Below are 22,635 nucleotides of genomic sequence, written 5' to 3' on the forward strand. Positions count from 1 at the left end.
GAGACTGTAAGCCTGGCTTTCTTTTGCATCATGCTTTATTCATTGCAGAGCTGGTCCTTTGCAATAGAGTGTCTTCCTATGTTGCTTTTGACTCACTGAAACACACTGGCTTCCATGAGTGGAAATGCCTGTTTGGGGATGGGGCAAAATACAAGCCGGAATAAGGCTTAGAATCTGAGCCATAATCTGTAGGAAAATATTGTTATGACTTTGAGCATCTGACTAGTAAAATATTTTGTGGCTTTATTTGCAAGGTTGAACGTACAGGGATTTGTGTCCAATATGTGAGAGAGTTCAAAGTCAGTTACATCACTGGGTTATGGGTGTTTTGATGAGGCCGGTAGATTTGCGCCTGAAAACAACAACATTAGTTCTCCAGAATCCAAAGGGCAAAAGGCAGGCCATATCCTGCATTCATAGTCCATATCATTTTATGTATTGAAGCCTGCCCTAATGGTTGGGTGCGGCTGTGATGCACATGTATCATGGGAAAGATTATTTGCGTGGTGACCGAATGCTGCGGAGGACACTTCTTAGAATGGTGAGTCAGAGAATTTACAGACTGTATGTTCTGAGATGTTTTTCTGAGCATGGCACAGTTTTGCACATACATTTAAGTGGAAGGAATGTGGGTATAAATAATAAAAATAAGGCGCTCATTTCAGTTAACGTGCCCATTTCTACTCATAGTGAACGAAGGAGCACGGTAGCCATGTCAGCAACTGAAAGATCAGCAAAAAGCAAATGGTTTTGCAGAAGTTAGACAGCAGGACTGTGCTTATATTTTGTACAACCATGACTGAAAAGTCTGTTTGCACTTCCAGTCGAAGTGAAAATCCCCTTTTAAAATGCAATGTTAAAAAATATTGGCAATGTGGTGGCGAATGATATTTATGTGCAGCATCATGCCTGTTGAAAAAAGTGCAAGTCACAAACTGGACCTATGTGCTTGTGTGAATGTATGAGGTACACAGAAGAAGATGCTGTCAAGGCTTCTTACAATGTGCACCTGAAATACTGAAAAATAGAGGGTAGCCGTTCTTGCAATCAAAAGGAACAATGTATACTTTAAACTCAGGAAGTAGTTAAATCATTGGTCCTGGCAGCCCGATGCTATCTAGTCCAGCTGGCAGCAGCTCTCCAAGGACTATGATGGAGAGATCAGTCCTGCTACATCAGATTTTTTAATCTGAGATGCTGACAGTTTAGCCTGGGACCTGGCATTATTCCTCACAGGAGTGCATTTGGAACAATAGAAGAAAGAGCTCTAGGATGATAATGGTGGCAAATCCTACAGTGGAAACTGCACACAATTCCCCCTATGTAAACTCTGCTGTAAGCCCCTGAATTTTCAATAAGTGTCTGGCTCCTCAAATTTCACTGCTGCAATCCATGTATCTGAGGGTGTGTCAAAGGGAGAAGGGGAAGGCTGGAGCAGTCAGAGCTCTGACTGTTCCCAAAACAGAGCATTCCTGTGCCAAGCCACCTCCTGGTATGTGTTTGCCTGCCTGTGCTTTAGCAGAAAGGAAGCTGTTCAAGTGTTTCATATCAAGGCTCGGGGGCCACACTTTCAATTAGTGCATGTTGCTTTTCTCACATGCTTCGGTAGCCTTCAGTTCACAATACCCTTAAAGGCCAACTCCTTTAGATCCAAACCGGCATCTAAATTTGGATCCCACCAAAGGCTCCATAGCGTCTCTCTTTCAAATAGCCTGGATTTTTGTCAAGCAGAAGAATGGCAGAAGAAGAGCCCCTGCTTGTGCAGAAGAGCCACCCTTTTAGAAGGCAGATGGAATGTGGGGGTTGGAATCATCTGTGACAGTTGAAAAGTGACAGTTGAGAAGATCAGAGAAAGGAAATCTGAAGAGCAGCTGCTCCTGGAGAGGCGAGAGGGAGAGAGAGAGAGATTACAATGATGAAAGTAAGTGAGGAAGAAAGGAATAACCCCATACACTGGAAAAGAGAGTTCTGAAAGCGTATTGTATACAGTATTCTCGTCGCTGTCACAGATACGCTCCGTATGCAGCTTGACCGAGGCGGATCGGCGCTGCTGGTATTATTGGATCTTACCGCAGCGTTTGATGTGGTCGACCATGACCTTTTGACCCACCGCCTGGCCGCTTCCGGAGTGCGGGGCACTGTCCTTCAATGGATTGCCTCGTTCCTCCGGGACCGGGGTCAGCAAGTGTGGTGTGGGGACCAGGCCTCCCGGCGGTGCCCACTTCATTGTGGGGTGCCTCAGGGAGCGCTGCTGTCCCCGCTGTTGTTTAATATCTACATGCGACCCCTTGCTCAGCTGGTACGGAGCTTTGGGCTGGTGTGCCACCAATATGCTGATGACACCCATCTCATTCTGTCAATGGAGGGGGGAGCGGTCACCGCCCCTGCGGCTCTACAGCATTGTTTGGAGGCGGTAGCTGGTTGGTTGAAGCAGAGCAGGTTAAAGCTGAATCCAACAAAGACGGAGATTCTCTGGCTAGGCTGTGGGGGGGAGGGGGGGATTTCCAGCCGCCGGTGTGGGAGGGGGTCTCATTGGCACCGACCCCCTCCGTCCGCAGCCTGGGGGTCCACCTGGATTCGTCTCTTTCAATGGAGACCCAGGTGGCCCATGTAACCCGGGTTGCCTTCTTCCATCTTCGACAGGCCCGGCGGCCCCCCTTCCTCTCCCAGATGGACCTGGCCACTGTAATCCATGCAACGGTCACCTCCAGGCTGGACTATTGCAACTCGCTCTACGCGGGCCTTCCCTTGCAGCTGATCCGGAAATTGAAACTGGTCCAGCATGCAGCGGCACGTCTGCTCACGGGAGGTGCCTTTAGAGATCACATCATGCCCGTGTTGCATCTCTTGCACTGGCTCCCAGTTGAGTTCCGGATTGTCTTCAAGGTGTTGGTGTTAACCTTTAAGGCCCTACGCGGTCTGGGACCTTCGTACCTGAGAGACCGTCTGGCCCCATATGTCCCACGTCGGTCTCTGCGTTCGGCAGAGGCCAATCTGCTTGTGATCCCCGCCCCCTCTATGATGCGGCTGGCCTCCACTAGGGCCAAGGCATTTACGGCCCTGGCCCCTGCCTGGTGCAATGCTCTCCCACCAACTGTCCGGGCCCTGCGGGACCTTAATGAATTCCGCAGGGCCTGTAAGACTGAGTTATTCCGCCGGGCTTTTGGAGAGTCCAGCCGCTGATAGGGTGCCCGGAAACAGCTACAACCCGCTGTTCCCTTTGTAGGAGTTTTAATAGCGGGACGCCATCTTTATTTTAATTGATACAGAAATTGGATGCTGCTTTTAAATTGTTTTAATATTTATTGTCTTATTGTTGTAAACCACCCTGAGCCCTTCGGGGGAGGGCGGTATAAAAGTAGAATAATAAATAAATAAATAAATATTCTGTAGTTATTTCAGAGCATAGGGACAGTCTCTTACTGATTTCATTCTAACGTGGTGGCACATGGGAAAGGACTTGTGTGATCTAATATTTCAGAGCGTGGGAGTGACATAGCAGGGGCAGATATACAGATTGAATTGCAAAGCCTGCGGACATCCAGTTATGTGGTCATATGATGAGCAATGGCATCAGTTAATTGGTGGCATCTTCCCAGCACATGGCTGGTTTGCAGTCCATTCATAGATCGCCAGTCAAGTGAGTGGCACATGCAAGCAGGGCTAAACATTCCCCAGCATAAAGTCCGTGTGAATGTAATGTTACACTTTCGTCTGACCTTTCTTCCCAGGGTGATTGCATGGTCTTGTGGCCTCTGGGGTAAATTGAGTAGAGTGCAGCTGGCCCAAACTCCTCCATTGAGTTTCGTGGCTAAGCAGGGATTTGAATCCATGTGGACCAACTTTTCATGTGGAGATGATTCTCCATGTAGCTTTGAATGCATTCTAGTAAGCATTTGCAGTGGCAAAGGAAAATTTCCCCACAATTTCCTTGCTTCAGTGCTTTGTGACTACCCTTGCCTACTCCCAACCCTACTGAAGAGCTGTTTTCATACTTCAAAAAGATCACGAATAGCTACATTGCTATAGCATTACAAAAATCTATTGCAACAATGAACAAGTTACCAGCTTGCAAGCTGGAAAATATTGTTGCAATAAAATAGTTACAATGCTATAGCCATTCTCATCCATGGCCCGACAGCACCTTGGGGTTGTGAAAGTGAAAAGAAAGCAATGAATTTGGGATACAGCTCTACAAGTTGATAGAACACAGGCTCATATCTACCTGGCAGTAGGGAATTATGGCAGAAACTTTGTCCTGGCAGAATATCTTTATAACTTAGAATTCCCTAGATACCCCTTCACTTTGACAGCTTTAATGTTCTACCTTCAGCTCTTCTGGCAGAAAGAAACCCATGTATCCACTGCACTCACTATACTTGCTACTCAAACACAGTTGAAAAGCTGAATATGTCCGACTGGACTTTTTATAAGGGAATTTGTACATTATACATCACCCCAATGTTATCCAATTTTCCAGGCATATCTGACAAATTTTACATGCAACTTCTCCTGTTAGATCATTCCAATGAGACTACTCTTAAGATAGCTAAATGCCATACTTCGGCCTGTTTAATAAGAAAACATTTGATTAAATCTTTTTAATAACTATGCATGTACCATGGAAACTAGGTTAACAAAGCTATGCGTTTTTACTATATGTATATATTTCATGCATTATTGTTGACTAGATTTTTGTTAGCTGATCTGGGCTTTTCATAATCGGATAGATGGATTGATTGCTGTAACAGAGGGGCGGGGTGGGGGGATGGCCACTTTAGGGACTGAGGTATAGATGCAGGGGCGTAACGAGGCAAACTGTAGCACTGGGCAAAACCTGAGTTGGATACCCCCCCCCCCCATGGGCGGCCACTCCACCACAACCAATTTTTTTTTGCACCAGGACATTGGTGCCTGCAGGGGGTGCATTTTTAGACATATCAGCACCAAAATTTCAGCATATCATCAGGAGACTGTCCTTATGCTACTCCCCAAGTTTTGTGAGGTTTGGTTCAAGGTTTGGTTCAAGGAGTCCAAAGTTATGGACTCCCAAAGGGGGTGCCCATCCCCCATTGTTTCCAATGGGAGCTAATAGGAGATGGGGGCTACAGTTTTGAGGGTCCATAACTTTGGCCCCCCTGAACCAAACTGTACCCAACCTGGGGTGTATCATCAAGGCAGTCTCCTGATGAGACCCTGAAAGTTTTGAGACTGTGCCTTCAGAAATGTCCCCCCCCCCTAGCTTGCAACCCCCATTGACAGCAATACAGAAAACTCAATGCAGAACAAAGATTCTTGGGCAAATTTCTGGGATGTTCCTGCAGGGTGCGCATCTTTGGATGTATCGGCACCAAAATTTCAGGGTATCATCTGGTAACTGTCCTTATGGGACCCCTCCAAGTTTGGTGCAGTTTGGTTCAGGGGGGTCAAAGTTATGGACCCTCAAAACTGTAGCCCCATCTCCTATTAGCTTCCATTGGAAACAATGGGGGATGGGGGCACCCCCTTTGGGAGTCCATAACTTTGGACTTCCTGAACCAAACCTCACCAAATTTGGGGGGTATCGTAAGGACAGTCTCCTGATGATACACTATAAATCTGGTGCCGCTAGCCTAAAATCTGCACCTCCAGCAGGCCAAAAATGGAAAACCACTAAAAATACCCAAAAATGAACTCTGCATTTTGATGCCCCCCACGTGATGCCCTGGGTAGCTGCCCACCTTGCCCAGTGGGCATTACGCCTTTGTATAGATGATGGCAACAGGGTGATCAAGACCTGAAATATTTCACTCCACATGATAAAGCTGTCAAAGAGATCGTATCATACCAGATCTCAGCAAAGCAGGGGAAACACAGAAACAGGCTGGGCAGAGGATAAGGTTGCCAAAACCAATGCATCACTAAAGAAGCCAAAACTGAACGAAACATCCCTATGGAAACAACTCAGGACTCTTTAATATAAGACCAACACTCATATCTACTACAACTACGTTACAAAGCTACAAGGGACAAGTGCTTACAGAACTGCATTGGTTTGCATGGGAATGAGGACTGTAATGCAGCTGCAGTGAAAAACAAGGTCCGAGTGCTTTCAGTTTTATACATTTTCTTAATTGCCAGCATCTTTTTCTAATAGCAAAATCAGTGGTGGACAGTGGGACAGTGAAAGGCAGTCACCCCTGCCCTCAAATACAGTCACCAAAAGACAAAGACAGGAGTTTCTGCATACTCTGGAGCCTCACCAGAAAATCAGAAAATATTGGGGGAGGGGAGGGGTCTGACATGAAGAGCCATAAACCCTAAAATGCCTTGTTAAACAATGAGCCTACTCATTGCCTTACTGAGGGCAATTGAACATCAGATAAAGAGTGGAGAGGAGGATTGGCCTGCTGGAGGTCTTACCCAGTTACAGCATTTTGGAAGTCATGATGCTCCTCGTTACAGTTTCCACTGCTCCAACTTCTCTACAGCACAGGGAATGCTGCCAAGGATCCTTACCTAAGAAAGAGAGTTCTGTGGAATTGGCTGATGAGCTAAAGTCCAGCTGATGCTTGGGGGAGGAACCTAAGGCTGTTGTAGCTATTTTCACAGCACACTGTATCCAAGTCAGTACTGTATGGGGTTGTTTACCAGCCTCAAAATGACAAAGGATCTTGCTGCCATTTTGCAATGTCTGTTTTACATTTTGTTGTTTGCCCCTCCAGGTTTTTTAAAAATTTCTACACACCCAGGGATTCCCAGGTTTCCAAAATGTTTTCTGCTGGGTGACCCCTTTGCTCAATATTTTTTTATCTGCTCAGTGGGACCATCATGAGAATTAGATATATGACAGGTTGGGGCCTGCAAGATTAATGTGGGGAAATCCCATCCTCCGCCCTCAGTTTCCTGATGTAAATATAAAGATGAACTTCTTGTGCTCTTGACTTCTCTGTGGGAAACTTGTAGAGAAGTAGGCCTGGGTCGTTTTCACAAATCACATTTAAAACATGAGGTGTTTAGGAAAATACATTCTTTATTATTCTTCTAAAACAACAAGCCAGAAATATAATATACCTTCAGCTGTTTTTTTTAATCTTGTTGCTCTCCCTTAAACTCTAATATACCTAATAGAAAGAAAAGAAAAAGATTGCTTGTGCCATCTGTCCTCCCCTCCCGCCAACTGTGCCTACCTTAGTTTTCTGACGGAACCAAGTGCATTTTTCTTGTTACAGCTTTGACCTGTGGAGCAAAGAGTGCGTTTCTCCTGTCTGTGCATACTTTTATTGATGGAATCAGATTGCCACCAAAGATCTACTTTTTTAGGGGGAGCCTCTCATTACATCTTTGTTGCCTGTGTCTGATAGCCAGAAAAAGTTGGTTGCCCGGAGCACAGTAAGGGATTTTTGTAACAGTTGATGCAGATATTTCTGTTTAAATTCCATGCATGTACATTTTGTGCAATGATGTCACAAGCACATGTTTTATGAATGCTCACATTGCAGCATTTTCATGCTTCTAATCATCTTCCAATCTTGTTGATTGGTACAGATTAAGCCTATATGGAGAACCAGGCTGTTCTGTTTTTTTTAGTGATGGCTGTCATGCATATGTTTTCAAAATCTCATCTGCTTATACTGAGAAACAAGCTTTGGGGAGGTTATTGAAATTAAGCCATTTGATAGTTAAATAGTTCGGAACATCCATACCTAAGGACTGTGCTCCATATTATACATCACAACAATCACATTCACAAGTGTAATCCGGTGCAATCCTAAACGGAACTGCACCCTTCTAATTCCATTGAAGCAGGGCCGGAGCAGGGGGGAATTGTACCCGAGGCATGCATGTGCCCTGCGCCCCTGTCCTGTCCCGGCGTGCACTTGGTGCACCACGCCCCATCCCGCCCTGCCCCACCCCCTTGGCGCTACACCACTGCATTGAAATCAATGGGTAAAGAACAATAGAATTCTTCTTAGGATTACACAACCACACAAACTAGAACTGTGTGTTCTTTGTGCCATTGGTGAAAACACTCCATGGACTTTTACAGACAAATTCTATCCCTGGTAGCATATAATCAAACTCCTGAATAATCTCTTTTAACGTAACATTTACACAGCCACACATCTCTGGTAGTATTTTGATCTCGTACGTGGAAAATTCAGCACTGCCATGCAAGCCAATTTCTGTCTTGCAGAAGTATATTGATTCTGCTGAAAAGCACTATTGGTAAGTTATATATTTGCCCGGCTTCACTTGAACAGTCTAAAATGTTTTTTTTTAACTGACAAACCTCCTTTTAAATAGAATAAGTAATATAAATTCCGTCTATCCAGACTTTTCTTTCGATCCCCTGAAATCCACAGCTACAGCATCTGCTACTGTCAGCAGGACAGTTTAAATCCCAGTTCTCTCAGCATAGAGCTTGGCCTGCTTTAAATGACTGAAAGATGATGAACTGCAAGTTTCCCGCTTGCCTTGTTGTTGATGTTTTTATACATGGGGGGGGGGGGGGGGGGGGCTAGAAGTTCCAAGATCCTTGTTAAAAAATTCTTATCACTTTATAACGGCTGAAGGCACAGTTTCTCAGTAAACAGAGGACATTTTCCATATTGGCTTATTGCATTAGCTTCTTACTCTCACTAACCCAGTATATTCCCAAATACTCCAGTTTCTTTGGGATCAACCAGTCTCCAACAATCATGATTACTACTGTCCCATTTTTCTTAACCAGCTTCTCTCTCCCTTCACTTACTTCCCATTTTCAGGGCAGGATTTTAGGTGTGGAAGTATCACGGGCAATCCTGTGCCATATCAATGGAAAAATCAGAACAAACAAAGTTTAAGGTTGTAATTAAACTCACAACACCATGGAAAATGGGAACTGTCATTGGCAACAAAAGGAAACCTACTCAGGGTGGGATTAGGGGATGGGATAGAGAAGAGGGTTAATTTTTACTCCCCGGTGCTTCTCATCCCCTAAACACACATTATACATCGTTTACTTTGTGCAATCATGTCATTATTTCTTGCAAGTAAAATAGAGATCTATAAATATACAGCTCTGACACAAGTCCCATTTCAAGTATGATTGTGCTGTCCAATATCTTACGGAGGTAAGTTCCTTTGGGAAGATTATAGAGCTAGTAAGGTTGGAATAACATATCCAGTAGACAGAGTGCTAGTGGTGGTTTGCTGAGTATACATAGTAGGAAGCAACACACACATAGTTGCTGGAGTTTTTCAGTAGTCCAGTTTGACCCATCAGTCTGGGATATAGCTGGAGTTGAGTTGGGTGCATTGGAAGAACTACAATGCACACCTGGTGCACAGTCTGTCCTTCGGTTTTGAGATTTGTTCCTTGCCTTGATAGCTGTGTTTGTGCATTTGATGCATTAAGCTGTGTTTGAAATGACTGCCAGATGCCTATTCCTCAGTGGCCTCTCTAATCCTCCATGGGAATTTGTTTCTGCCCCAGCATCTCTCTGTGAAGCATATTCCATCCCTCTGGATGCAGTCGTTCTTTGCTAGGACAAAGGAAGCTGGAACTGCTGCTACTAGATGTAATCTTGCGTCCTTCACAGTGCTCCTTTTCGGCGACAAGGGATTGGAAGGTGTGGTGGAATTAAAAGAAAGTGAGCATTGTTTCCATTTGAAAATTCAGCAGCTAAAGAAATATCATCTTAAAAGCTTCAAAATACAACAGAAGAAGGAAGAACTCTGATGACCTGATCCATGCCCAGCTAAGGTGATTGCTGGGTTCTGCTCCTGAGTTGCTGGCGAAATACCCAAGAATCTGGGCCAGCTGCCAAGTTGTTTCATTACAGCAAGGATCACAGTATCCACAAAAACTGCGGCTGCACGACCTCTTGTGTCATCTTCCTATCCCAGGAATACCCGCTGTGATGGGCTAGAGCAGGTTACCATGGCGATATGTGCTCTCCCCTGGAGACAGCACTTTATCCCACTTTCCTTGATATAAAATGAGTCCTTATGTTGGCTCCCCTCCTCCCATCAGTTTAAAAAAAGATGATGCTACTGTGAGATGCTGCATGGTTTAAAAACCAGATTGGGTAAAGGGAGCTTGAGTAACCATTCATTTAAAGGGTGGGATGCAGACCCATGGGTATCTGTGTTGAGCTATCAAACTTAACACTTCGATGCTAAGACTCTTATTTTAGTAGGAACCTTGGTTAGTTGCTCTGCATGCACATATGGGCGCAAGTGATGCACAAACCTGCATCTCTAAAGAGGGTGTTTGCAGCAGTAGCTGATCAACAGTTTTAGATTCCTGAACTGCCACTCCTTTCCCCTACATTTTACACAGAATTCTTTGCTTCCTCATTCATAACTCTGTATCATTTCCCCCAGCCTTCCCTGTCTGAGCCGTACTGCATATGTATGTACATCTCCACATGGCTGCAATAATGATCCTGGTCTCTCGTTTGACTAACTTTGTTCCAACCATATCCATGCTCTTCCCCTCCCCCCACCACCCACCCCCAATCTGAAAATATTCTAAGGAGATCAGACAGGCTGTTGTTCCCTTAAATCCCTCCTGGAGATTCACTTTGCCACAAAGGCCATAAGAGCCTTCCAGATTAATTCTCTAATATCATCAAAATAAACATTTCTCCCTGTCTGAGGTGGCACATTAGCCTTCAGAAAGTAACTGCCCTTTTAGTAATGGTGACCTATCCACCATCCCCTTAATATCCTTCTTTTTTCACATGTTTCTAAGACTCTTCCTTGCAGAGATTATAAGTTATCAGCCATACCAGGAGGCAACTGGCACATTTTTTTAGTTTGCTACAAATGGCAATGTGCAGATGGTATGCAAAGAAACGGCAGTGTGTAGAGGCATAAGTTTGTATACATGTATATATGGGTGATCAGCCCGTGTTAGTAGATCTATTTGTCTGCACCCTTAATTATGTAAGGTGGGTACATGCCAGAGTGAGTGTACTCAACATGTTTTCAATTTAAGGAATATTTATTCTGTTCTTGTTATTACAATCTGGAAGTTCTCCATGTCTATCATGTACTCAGTACTGGCCTTGTGTCAGTCCTGGAGTAGTTGTGAAGTGGATTTCTTGTACTGATGACAGGGAAGAGCAGAGGTGTCATTAACCCCCTCAGTGAAGTTTAGACTCAACCAGTGGGGTTGTCTTTGTTCCTTTGGCTATTTATTCTGTTTGCAAGAAGTTTCTCTGATGCTATGGGAATGTGCAAAGCACTTGTGTTGTGCAGGAGAGAGGGGAGAAGGTGCCAGGTTGGCTTGGGTTCCCTACGTTTGAGCATCAGTGTAGAGTTTTGTGCAAAGAGGAGAAATGATGAGCACTTGAGGTCTGACTACAGTTTATTTGCTTGGAAGTACATGAGGGCAAAGGGAAGGAGAGGAACGGACACTGGAGGCGGCTGCCTGGACTCAGAAGCACATTTCACTAATTTGGTGAATGGAACAGCCACACATTATGTTTGCATGTCTGAGAAGATCTGTGGGGGGCTCAAGACTCTCCCGTGTCCTGTTTCCTTCTGTCACCAGTTTCCAATAGGGGAGTCATGCCACTGAAGAGATCTGCTTCTGTTCCTCATGCTCACCTTCTGTGTCTCCCATCAATGGCTGCCTCTTCTTCAGTTCCCGGTGGTACTTAGCCATGAGTGATGCATAGATACAGCCATAGGCTGCTGCCACTACCATCATGATGCACACAATGCCGCAAACCACCCCAGCTATGATGACTGTGCCAATGGCCCTGCGCACGCTGACAGGTCTGTATCTTTGTTTCTGGGGGCAACCCACACTGGGCTCCTCTTCTTGGCCTTCTAGGCTGGTTTTAGCCTTGGCAGATGTTGTGCTTCCCTTACTGCAAGGAGGACCAACATTGTCCAGAACTGTAGAGCTGTTCTCATCCTCGAGCTGGGAACAGTAGTTAAACATCTCCATGGGCACCATGCGCATATCCTTCCCCCGCAGCTCCTTAGGCAGGGTACATGCCAGCTGGTCTATCTTTCCTCCTATACCACAGGACAAGAAACAGAAGGGAGGTTAGTACAATGCTGTGTGCAATCATTTATTCCAGGACCGGTCTTCCACCTGAACACTTTAATATATTCAGGCTGTTTCCATTTCTTCAGCTAGGAAATTAAACATTAGCTGTCAAGAACTTCAAATTTTACCATTAGTCTCAAGGGAAGTCAGCTGGGTTTTTCCTTATTGTTTCCAAATATGGGACAGTTCTCCTGGAATGACTAGACCCCCTTGAATCTTTGCAAAAGGATGTGATGTCTGGGGTCAGACTTAATTCTCCAGCTCATATGATTATGGAGAAACAAAGTATAATTTATTTGAAAGCCTTGGAGGCATTTGGATAGGTAGCTGAGGGCTTAAGGGGACACGTGACACAGTCTAAAGTTAGGAAGGGAGCTGTTTAGGGGAAATATGTCATTGGACCGGGACCAAGGGTGACAGCTTAGCCGATTTCCTACTGCTGTTTCCCTGGCCCTCTTACAACCAGTAGTATGAACATTTTCAAGGTCACAGAAATTCTGCCTGTGCAGCTGGCATAGGGTGGGACTTCTAACTGGATAGAGGTGCCAGAGTTATTTGTGGCTAGACAGGAGTCTTTGCATCCTCCTTCTCCAAGAGATCACTTTGTCCATCTGTTGTTTCAATGCTATATAAGAATGTCCCAGAAATTGCAATTGATTGGGATTTCCGCTAATTTTTCCACTAACAATACTTAAAAATGAGTTAACAGACGTGTTTTTGGCCCAGAGAAGGCCACTTATAAGAAGAAATATAAGCACAGATCATTAACATCATTGAAAATATAATCTGGACCAAATAGTATTGTAGCAATTACCGGTTTTACCGCATTTCTGCTGGTGGCCCAGCAACACTTGGTGATGCACATGCTTAACATTTCTTATACAATAATAAAGCATATTACCAATTAATTAACTCAGAGGTTGCTAATGAACAAATTGCCTGCAACTACTGAGATATATGCAGCTGAGACAGTTTTACAAATAGGAGATATTAGGTAAAGCGATGGTAAATATCCTGCAGACTCAAAGCTACCAGAGGCATATGGGGGCAACGCCCCTTCTCTGAGAACAGAACTTCCTTTAAAAAAAAAAGTATTGGTCCCATTGCATTGTTTAGGTATAAGGGGAAATGTGCCAGTGGTTTTGCCTAGGAAAGAATGAGAGGGGGAAGCTGTAAGATAGTGGAAGCTGAGTCAATTAACCCCTTCCTGACCAAATTCATTCTCATCTCTGTTCCATAACTTTTCTCTCTCGGCCTTAAGCTTATCTCTTGTTTGTTTCTGTCCTCTTTAGTATGCACAATGACATGTGAGACTACTGGGGAGGAAACTGAAGTGAGGTTATACTGTCCTCTATTTGCAGTAGGGAATTTACCTCAGAAGTAGTTGGGTCCGTAGGAGCGTATAAAGGAGTGGAAAAATGCATGCCTAGTTTCATTCAGCTTGCTGCAGTTTGTTAATGTGAAAGAGTGGACGTCTCTGAGCTTGTGCTGAATGTCTTTTATTTGACAGTTAACTATCAAACTCATGTCCTCATCTCTCCCACAATCTTGGACTAGGGCTAAATTGATTAGGGATCGTGCACAGGAAGGTTTAAACTCCAAAACCATTTACAAGTATTTCACTGCAGAAGGCTAAAAGGGGGCATAATATCCAGACAATCTAAACCTTTACCACTCTGACTGCAGAAAAACAAGGTTCTAAATAAATTTAAATCAGGAATAATATTGCTACAAACATAATATGACTACAAAAATTCTGTCCATGCGCAGAGTGTTTTCTATTAATTGCATAATAAACACACACATATATCAACATGGAATTAGGGTGTGGGAGGTGATTTACAGGCAGATGTAACTCTGGAATCCCTTATTTTACTCATTTAAGCACAGATGATTATGATGACCATTAATTCAATTTATAAACTGCTTTCCTCATCTAATGGGCGCAGAGAGGTGAACATCAATAAATTAAACAATTAAAATTCAACAACATAAAATTCCCATGTTTCAAATTGACCTATGATGCCCCTGACCCAAGATTGCTAGAACGCAAGCTTAGACTCCAGGACTCAGTTTTGGGTGCTCATTTTCAGCACCTCAGGATGACTTGAGATCTAAGCTTTTGGAACTCATTATCTACACAGCATGTTGGAATCTCAGGGCTGTCAAAGCACTAATCTGATTAAAATTTATATGCATGCCTGTTTGTGGTTATTATTGTATGCATACATTGGTGATGAGAGTCAATAATCTGGCACGAACAGCTCAACTGCATCTTACATTGAGCACAGAGTAAATGTTTAAGCCTAATAAATAGCTCATCTTGTCAAAGCTGCATGATTGTGACTTTGCACATTCATAGATATCATGCAGAACAATAACCAGTGATTGTGGAAATACTGCCATTACAATTGCTTTTCAGTGTGACATTCCCAGGTCTCACCCCATGGCGTCACTGCTTCCTGTCCATTATATAATCAGGCTCCACCCAATCAGCTTCAGAGGTGGGATGAAGATTTGCCAACCTTACCCCAGGAAATCTTACCCCCTCTCCTCAGAGCACAATTATGCCCTTTAACCATAACAATTCTGGCTCCAGCCTGATATTCTGAGTGTGTTGAAGAAAATGGTGAAATCCCCAGTGATTGAGTGGAGGCCCAAGTTTGCTTTGGGCATACTGTATGAATCATGCTCAAATCTTAAGCAATCATAACCGTATAATATAATCACTGGCTTTCCCCTACTTTGTTATTCTTCTACAGCAGTAAAATTGCCCTTATTCAGAAAATACCTGAATTTTTCTTTCACTATAACAACTGTATATTTCCGTGATATTTTCCCACTGTGCAGATGTGTGACCAATGAGTTCACACTCTTCCTCTGGGGCTGATGAATGACTGTTGAGGAGTTTGGACTGGAAGTGCCCTTCCATTCAACCGATTGTACGCTACTTTATGCGTTGTAGTATAACACAGCCAAATTATAATTGAGAGTTAGAAGAATAGAATTATGTCCAAGAATTAGAATTTAGGTCAGCCAAATCCATCCACCTTTTCTATCAAAAATTTAGCAATGAATAACCTTTGGTAATGAGATACAAGCCCTCTCCCCTAAGGTACCTACCTCGATAAGAGAACCATTCCATCCAGTATTTGAAATCTCTCAGGTTGCAGTCACATTCCCAGGGATTGTCACCCACTTGCAACTGCTGCAAGCTAACTAATGGCTCAAAGGTCACCCTGTCCAAATTTTGCAGGCGGTTTGACCTGAGGGAGAGCCAGCGGAGAGAGGATAGATCATCGAAGATGCCAGAAGGGATTTGAGCAATGCCATTGATTGATAAGTCTAGTTGATGCAAAAGAGCAGTGTTTTGGAGAAGATCTTTGTCTAAGCTCCTGATGCTATTGTTCCTCAATTGTAGTTCAGTGAGGTTCACTAAGTCCCTGAAGGCATTCTCGGGAAGCTGGTCCAAGAAGTTGTTTGAAAGATCCAGTCTCCGGAGAGCAGAAAGATTGGAAAAAGCTTGTCCTGGTAAGGTGCTTAGTTGGTTGTTGAGGAAAAGAAAGGTCCTGGTATTTGTAGGAATGTCCGCAGGGATGAATGAAAGGCCCAAACCACTACAGTCCACTTCCAGAGTGCCACTGTTGCACTTGCAGGAGGAAGGGCAAATGGTGAGAGACTCAGCTGCACAAAATGAAAGCCAACAGGCAAGCACTGTAGAAGAGAAAGGAAACACAGATTCTAAAATCCACCAGTAGCAGATTCAGGGTGGTGACAATGCTTATGTGAGTATTGTGCCAATACGCTTACCACCTGCAACATTTTAGGGATCCCTCCCCTACAACTAGCAGTGCAAGTCCAATGAAAATAAAAACTGGTCTCCCAGCTTTTAAGGTTTTGTGCACAGTAGGTTATGTTTCTGTCAACCCAGGAAGATAGACTCTCAGTTTTTAGATGTGTAGTGCAGGTCTAGATTTATAGTTTACCTCATTGATTAAGGTGGTGAGACACCAGTGCTAATTCTTTTAAATACTCCCAAAGGTGTAATAGGACTAAATTGATTTTCTTTGAAGTCAAGGGAAATCCCCATAGATACCTTCTGGTACTTTTAGAGGAATTCTCAACAGTGGACGTTTTGTTTTACCCTTTCACCAGCTTGTGGGCTAAGGAATAAAGGAATAAACATCCTCATAGTGAAGTTGACAAGAAAGGTCAGCATATCCCAGAGGGCTTTGCTTCTTGATGCCAGAGTGCTTTACCGTCAGAGGCACAATGAAGCAGAGCATTACGGGAAGAGAAGCAAGAATAGACAGTTCTTTCTTAATAATCCATTTCCACTCAGAAAAGTTTAATTAGATACATTTAGTAAACATTGAAGAACAAATTATCTGTGCAGTGTGATTTCCTGAGAAAGAGGGGTCCAGCTGCCCTTTTTGGGTATTCATTTTGCTTAGCATTTAGATTCCTAAAATGCAATCAGTGGCCACCGGTCCCTGGTTCATTGGTTTTGTAACTTGATAAAAGCAAGGAGACAATACAAGGCAGGATACTTAACACCAGGTTTTGTCCTTCTGGCCTTCTTGTACACCATTTCTCTAATTTCTGCTCCATCTTTTGTTTTTCTCTCTCTACAATGCTGTTTTGTTTTGTTTCAATACAGAGGGGTCTATTGTACCTAGGCAGGTTATGGTGTCCCTAATCGGAGAGACCTCTGAACATCAGCAGTGAAATTAACTATAGCTATTAAAGCACAGCAGTGAATGTAAAAACATATACCAAATAACTAACACTATAGAATAGATGAAGGACAACATGAAGGTAAGACAGCCTGGTATTAAATGTAGCATTGTTTCTTGAAAGTCAACAAATAAAGCCTGGGAAGATAGACTATATCAGGCAAAGGTTTTGAAGTACCTAGGCCCCCCCAAAATAACCCCCCTCCATGAGTTCCCTGTGATGGAGTATTCTTTCTTAGAGTTCTATAATTCCATTTGATCTTAATTAAAAGGTAAACAAGGAGAGATCACATTCTTAAAAGAAATATTCATTGATCTCAATGGGAAAAAATGAGTTTCAATCTGATTTCACCTTCTGAGCACACAATATTTCAATTGGGGTTAATTCCTAAGCCACTGAATGTGAATGTGGCATTGAATGTCACTGACTTGTGGCCACCCTTTTTTCCAGTGAATTATTTTTTAGTTCTTTGAGATCAGATTCACATTTTCCAGTGAGTTTTGGCATTGAGTTGTGAGTGGTGAAATTATATGAAATAATGTGGTGCTAGTGGTGAAGATATTTAAAGTTCTGAATAGAGTCTGATTTGCTGGACAAGTTGTCCCTTCTTTGTTAAGTAAATTCCCTTCTGCATAGATGCTGACTAGTGCTCTCACTGCTCTCCCAACATACATTGGGGATCAAGTAGCATGACCAAAATTAGAGAAGTCTGTACTCTCAGACCACTCTTTCTACCAAGTGGAGGTCAGCACAGATGTTGCAGTGGATGTTGGGTACCCTGAAAGAAGATCCTGTTGGCACCAGAGCAGACAGTCTGACTAGAGGCATTTGTTTCCACTCAAGGCATGGGTGTGGGATGGTGCTTGGAAGAACAAGAGAAAAGGGAAGCTGACATGAGTCACTCAGGTGATTCTGGTTTTATGGATGCTTGACAGAAGTACAGTATTAATAATACAGTGCTATACGTGATGACGAGATAACATTTAGCTGAAAGGTGAGAATATGTCAGGAAAGGTTATATAGCTGACACTTTTCTCTGTGTGTTTCATTAATCCCTTCTTTACAACTAGCCCCTGTCTGAAGAGACCACCATTAATAACAACATGTCACCATGATCTCCAGGAATATGGGTGCAAGATGTTATTAGAATTTAATTTACACTGATTCTAATGCTGGACAGGGGAGCAAAAGAGTGTTATTCCTTAGGTTACCAGAAAGCATCAGTTCCAATATTATCAATTGTACAAAAACAATGGTCAGTCCATGGTGTGGTTTGGTAGGGATTTCAGTTATACAATCTCAAGAGCCATTTTATTTGTGGCCGCTCAAGAGAGTTTTGTTTTCAACCGATGAATAGGAGAAGCTGAACAATAGTCTAAGTGAAATATTCAGCGTACTGTATGCTCTTTTGTCAAGAAAAGGTAATGTTACTTTGTGGGGGTGTTCAGAACTCTGGTAAAATGATCCAGGAATATAAGATTAGTCTGCGGCTCGGTGGCATTTAGAGTAAATAATTGATAACAGCAATCTAGGAGGCAAGGCTGTGTAACAAAGGCAAAGTTCCTGGGCGAAAGGAAACAGTTCACTTAGCAAGTTCTCTTTGCATCTTGCATTCTGACCCCTGGTCATGCTTTTTTGGTGAGAGTCCATACCCCCTGTTCAGCTTTAGCTGCAGGTATCCTCATTACTGTAAAGGGGCCCTTTTCATAATGTACTGCAGAGATTGTCTGGTGGTTCACTGAAGTACATTTACCTTCCCCTTATTCCTCCTGCTAGGGAGCCTCTACTTTTTTAGAGAAGTGAGCTGATACTCCAGCAGAGATTTTGCTTCATTGAGAAGAGAGCAAGATACATTTATTTGGAAGCTGAAAATAGGACAGTGGAGTTCTGATATGCATGCATTTTAACTTCGTGCTCTTGTTCTACCACTGCCACTGATTACTTTAAAAGTCTTTAACACCACAACCTCTTCAATTTCACACTGCCAGAATCACCACAAATAATAGCCTCAGGGATTCACCCCTTAATTTAACATAGATATCATGTGGGTGATTGCCCCTTGGGCATTTTTAACACTTGTGACTGTCATCAATGTACAGCACAGTAGCACAGTAGAGTACCAGTTTTAATTTGAATCCCAGTCCTTAGGAATGTGACTATTCAATGGTCTGATGAACACATGACACTGATTGATCAACAGATGAGGTCTTTGGGATATACACTGTTGACACTGATCATCTTTAACATAGCATCTGGGTTTTCGTGTGGCCTGTTCTGATCTATGAAGTAGAGGATGTAGAATTTTTTAAGAAGGCAGAATTAATCTTTGCACCAATCTCCAGTATGCATTTTCCAGTGTCAGCATGCAATTATCTTCTTATTAAAAGTGTTGATTATGAAGAATGACTTTGCTTCCTATGTTTGTTTTGTGTCCCTCTGCCATTAAAACCACCCAGATGGCTGATCTTTTGTTACTTTCAACCCACTGGAACATAGTAAACACTATATCCTCTCCTTCCATCACTATACTTCTTGTCCTGTTGCATGTCCCCAAATCTGAAAGCCACAAAGGAATCCTAACTTTTAGAATGGAAACATTTTGATTTCTTTACCATTATTTAGGTTGCAGAGGCTGACTTCTGATATAATTAATAATCTCTCAGGTGGGCAGTACTTACGGCTAGCTTCTCTCCATCTTGCAGAAAGTGTATTTCTCCACCAGTAGCCTCCACTCAGAGACAACATGATGGTGACTGATTTTCCCACGGTATCTTGTGCCTGCCAGCCAGGCTGGCGCACGTTGTTGCAAGCTTAACACTCTGGCTAATCTGGAAGACAAAAACAGCAAATAATGGCTGTTGACTCTCTAAATATATATATATATATATATACTTCAGTGAAATTAACTGGCCCAATCCAGGGAGGTATCTTATTAGGAGGTGAGGTAAATTTTTAAAGCTTTTTTAAAAAACTGCCTGCACAGAATTTGAAGGGGGCAGGGAATGTCTTCATGTAGTTTGTATACTACATGGAGACTTCCTAGAATGGTCACATCAGTTACTCTAAGAAGGCTTCTTGAAGTGCACAGGTCCAACACTCTATTTGAAATGCTTCTCAGTGGGTGGTGAAGGAGGACATCCAGATGGAGTCAGGCAGATTATAAAAGGTTTAAGACAGTGGTTCTCAACCTTCCTAATGCCACAACCCTTTAATACAGTTCCTCATGTTGTGATGACCCCCAACAGATGGAGAACACTGATGCAGAGAGTCTTAGGTGACCCCTGTGAAAGGGTCGTTTGACCCCCCAAAGGGGTCCCGACCCCTAGGTTGAGAACCACTGGTTTAAAAAGAAAGATGAACCTCTGTTGGGCTTGAGGTTTAAAAACAATGAAAAATGTTATGGATAAGATTGACAGCAGGGTATGGGCAGCAAGTCAATTAGTTATATGTGATCTATGGGGTTTATGTAGTACAAACCCTTGTCATGTAAGTAGACTAGGGTGACTGGATCACCTTTGTTTTTCCCCTTCTATGTTAGTTTTGTTGTCATTGTAGAAAAACCAATAAAAATGATTTTTTTAAAAAGATGGAGTCAGGCAGATCATGGAGATGGCTGGAGGGCCAGCAAAAAGGTTAACATCAGCCCTTCCAATTTATGGACATGACAAAACCAAATATTCCTTACACAATTAAGGAACACAAACTACCAAGTAGGAGAGTGCATAGCCTAAACAAATAAAATAAGGATAGGTATTGTGGGCGCATAGGTGGGTTTCAAGTGGTATTGAACATACCACAATAATAATTAGTATGTGTCTGTAAAATTCAAGGAAGACTGCACAGAGGAAGGCTGTGGCAAACCCCCTCTGCTTAATAACTTGACTTGAAAACCGCACCAGGGGTTGTTATAAGTTGGCTATGACTTGAAAACACTTCACACACACACACGCACGCATGCACGCACGCACGCACACACACACACGCACACACACACACCCATGACATAACAGCAATTGCAATAGCCATGATTTTCCTACCTGAAGTGTTGGGTTTTCTGAGATACAAGGTATTTTGGTTTTGAGCATTGAGAAAATAGAAATGCAACTTTGAGGGAAGATGTGCAAACTGTCTACAACTAAATGAACACTTAGGGAAGGGAAGTTGCACTTTTTTTACTTTGTGATGTACACTGGAAGAGTGTTGACAATCATCCAACTCAGGCAAGGGGAAAGCCTAATGGGAAGCATCTGAATCTTCCCTATTACTATTTATTTGGTGAATGTGTTAATTTTTGAGTGGAGCTGGTGTGTTGTATGCTGGATTAGTTAATCAGAAACGATTGCTACTGAGGTATTCTCCACCCACTGCAAATGCTGCCTTGTTCCCAGGCCCCACAATCCACGATTACACAGGATCTTGAAGAGTCAGATATATTATGCAGGATCTTTGGTGCCCTTTTTCTGTCCAGATGGCACCCACCATTTGAAGTCCCAGCCAGGCTAAAGCCAGCTCAGAATCTAACCCTTCTGAGCTGAATGCCCTGCTAGTTGATCCCAAATGCTCATACAGACTCACTAGTAAAAATGAGCCATCCTGGTGCTCAGGGGAACTCTTGGGGCTGGCTCATACTTGCATGTTCGTCGGTTGGTGATGCGATATATAAGTGATGACTCACATGTGTGAACGGAAGGAAGTCTAATGTCACTTTGGAACAAATCCTTCTTGTGGAGCCAGTTCACACAATCAGCTGCCCGTCTCCAAGGATACAGTAATCAAGGGTAGGGAAAGCCAGCAACACATGCACATGTTGGAAGCAGCCTTTCAGATTTCCCAGGCGTTCAGAGCACATTGGCATTCAACACAAGATCCAAGTTCTGGGCCCAGACTGTGCCCCTTGACCTGCTGATTCCCCTTGGTCAGCTGTGATGCCACATCAGCAGTGCATGGGTTGCAGGAGGAACCAGATGTGCTGACACCAGGGCTTTAAAGCCCCTGGGAGAAATTAAGAAAATGTGTGGAAACATGCTCCCAGGGACAGACTTGGGGTTGCTTGTGCTGCCAAGCTCCCATCTGCCCTCATCCCTTCTGGTGTCCGAAGGAATATAATGCCTATCCCAGGGATGCCCCTCTGCAACATGGGGCTATGGGGACTTTAAATATACAGCAGCTGAAAAGCCTAGAAGCAAGGTATTCAGGGAGAGTATCGCAGGACTTAACATTTAAATAAAGGAGGGAGGGTAAGCATTTTAATTAGACAACCCCCCCCTCCCCCAAGAATATCAGCAGCCCTCTGCTGATAAGCCTCCATGACAACAGGTCCTTTCCCTGCCCTTCAGCTACCAGAAGCAGGAAAGGAATGAGAGGGAGGGGTCATTGTTTCTGAGTAGCCTCTTTCACAGCTCCTCCTCCTGTTGTTTCAGGCTCATGGGGGGCAGGTTTGCAACCCACCCACCTCTGGTTTAGCCCAGTTCCCACTAGACTCAGACTTTTCCCACTCTCTCTCTCTCTCTCCTCCCCCCCCCCCTTTCCCCATCCTTCCCCTGCCTGCTCCTGGAAGATGCTATGTCTCCCTTTTGGCTTTATTTTTAGATGTGTCTGATATGCTCGGAGCTCGGGTCCGTGTCCGTCACTTTCCTCTCCTCCTCCTGTTCTTACCTCCCCTCGCTCATTTGTTTCGAGGGGGCAATCAAATCCTCCCAAAGACTCTTACATTCACACAGCACAGAGGGCGAGAGGATTTGGTGCGGTTTGCGAAAGCTGGGGAGGGATAATCTGGCACGAGGATGCCGAGGTGAAAATATTAAGAACGTGGACAAAAGATCACCCTTAGCACACAGATGCGCCCACACCACACACACCCCATCTTC

The 22,635-nt window shown here is 43.6% G+C and overlaps 2 protein-coding genes across 8 annotated transcripts in view; one reads left to right on the forward strand and one right to left on the reverse strand.

Moving 5' to 3' along the window:
- The window catches only part of CACNA2D4 (calcium voltage-gated channel auxiliary subunit alpha2delta 4), a 197,073-nt gene that overhangs the window by 105,017 nt on the left and 69,421 nt on the right, over positions 1-22,635 (forward strand). The window lies entirely within an intron of this gene.
- The window catches only part of LRTM2 (leucine rich repeats and transmembrane domains 2), a 34,424-nt gene continuing 18,781 nt past the window's right edge, over positions 6,993-22,635 (reverse strand). For 3 of the 4 annotated variants that reach the window (XM_048499815.1, XM_048499817.1, XM_048499814.1), the window contains 3 exons: positions 19,447-19,596; positions 15,155-15,745; positions 6,993-11,997 (listed from right to left, as the gene is read on the reverse strand). In XM_048499815.1, coding sequence (XP_048355772.1) covers positions 11,540-11,997; positions 15,155-15,745; positions 19,447-19,513 — 1,116 coding nt within the window. In that variant the 5' untranslated portion in view covers positions 19,514-19,596 and the 3' untranslated portion in view covers positions 6,993-11,539. The remainder of the gene's footprint in view (positions 11,998-15,154; positions 15,746-19,446; positions 19,597-22,635) is intronic. The other variant, XM_048499818.1, reaches the window with a different exon arrangement.

This window comes from Sphaerodactylus townsendi, linkage group LG06 (genome assembly GCF_021028975.2).
Source record: "Sphaerodactylus townsendi isolate TG3544 linkage group LG06, MPM_Stown_v2.3, whole genome shotgun sequence".
Lineage (NCBI taxonomy): Eukaryota > Metazoa > Chordata > Lepidosauria > Squamata > Sphaerodactylidae > Sphaerodactylus > Sphaerodactylus townsendi.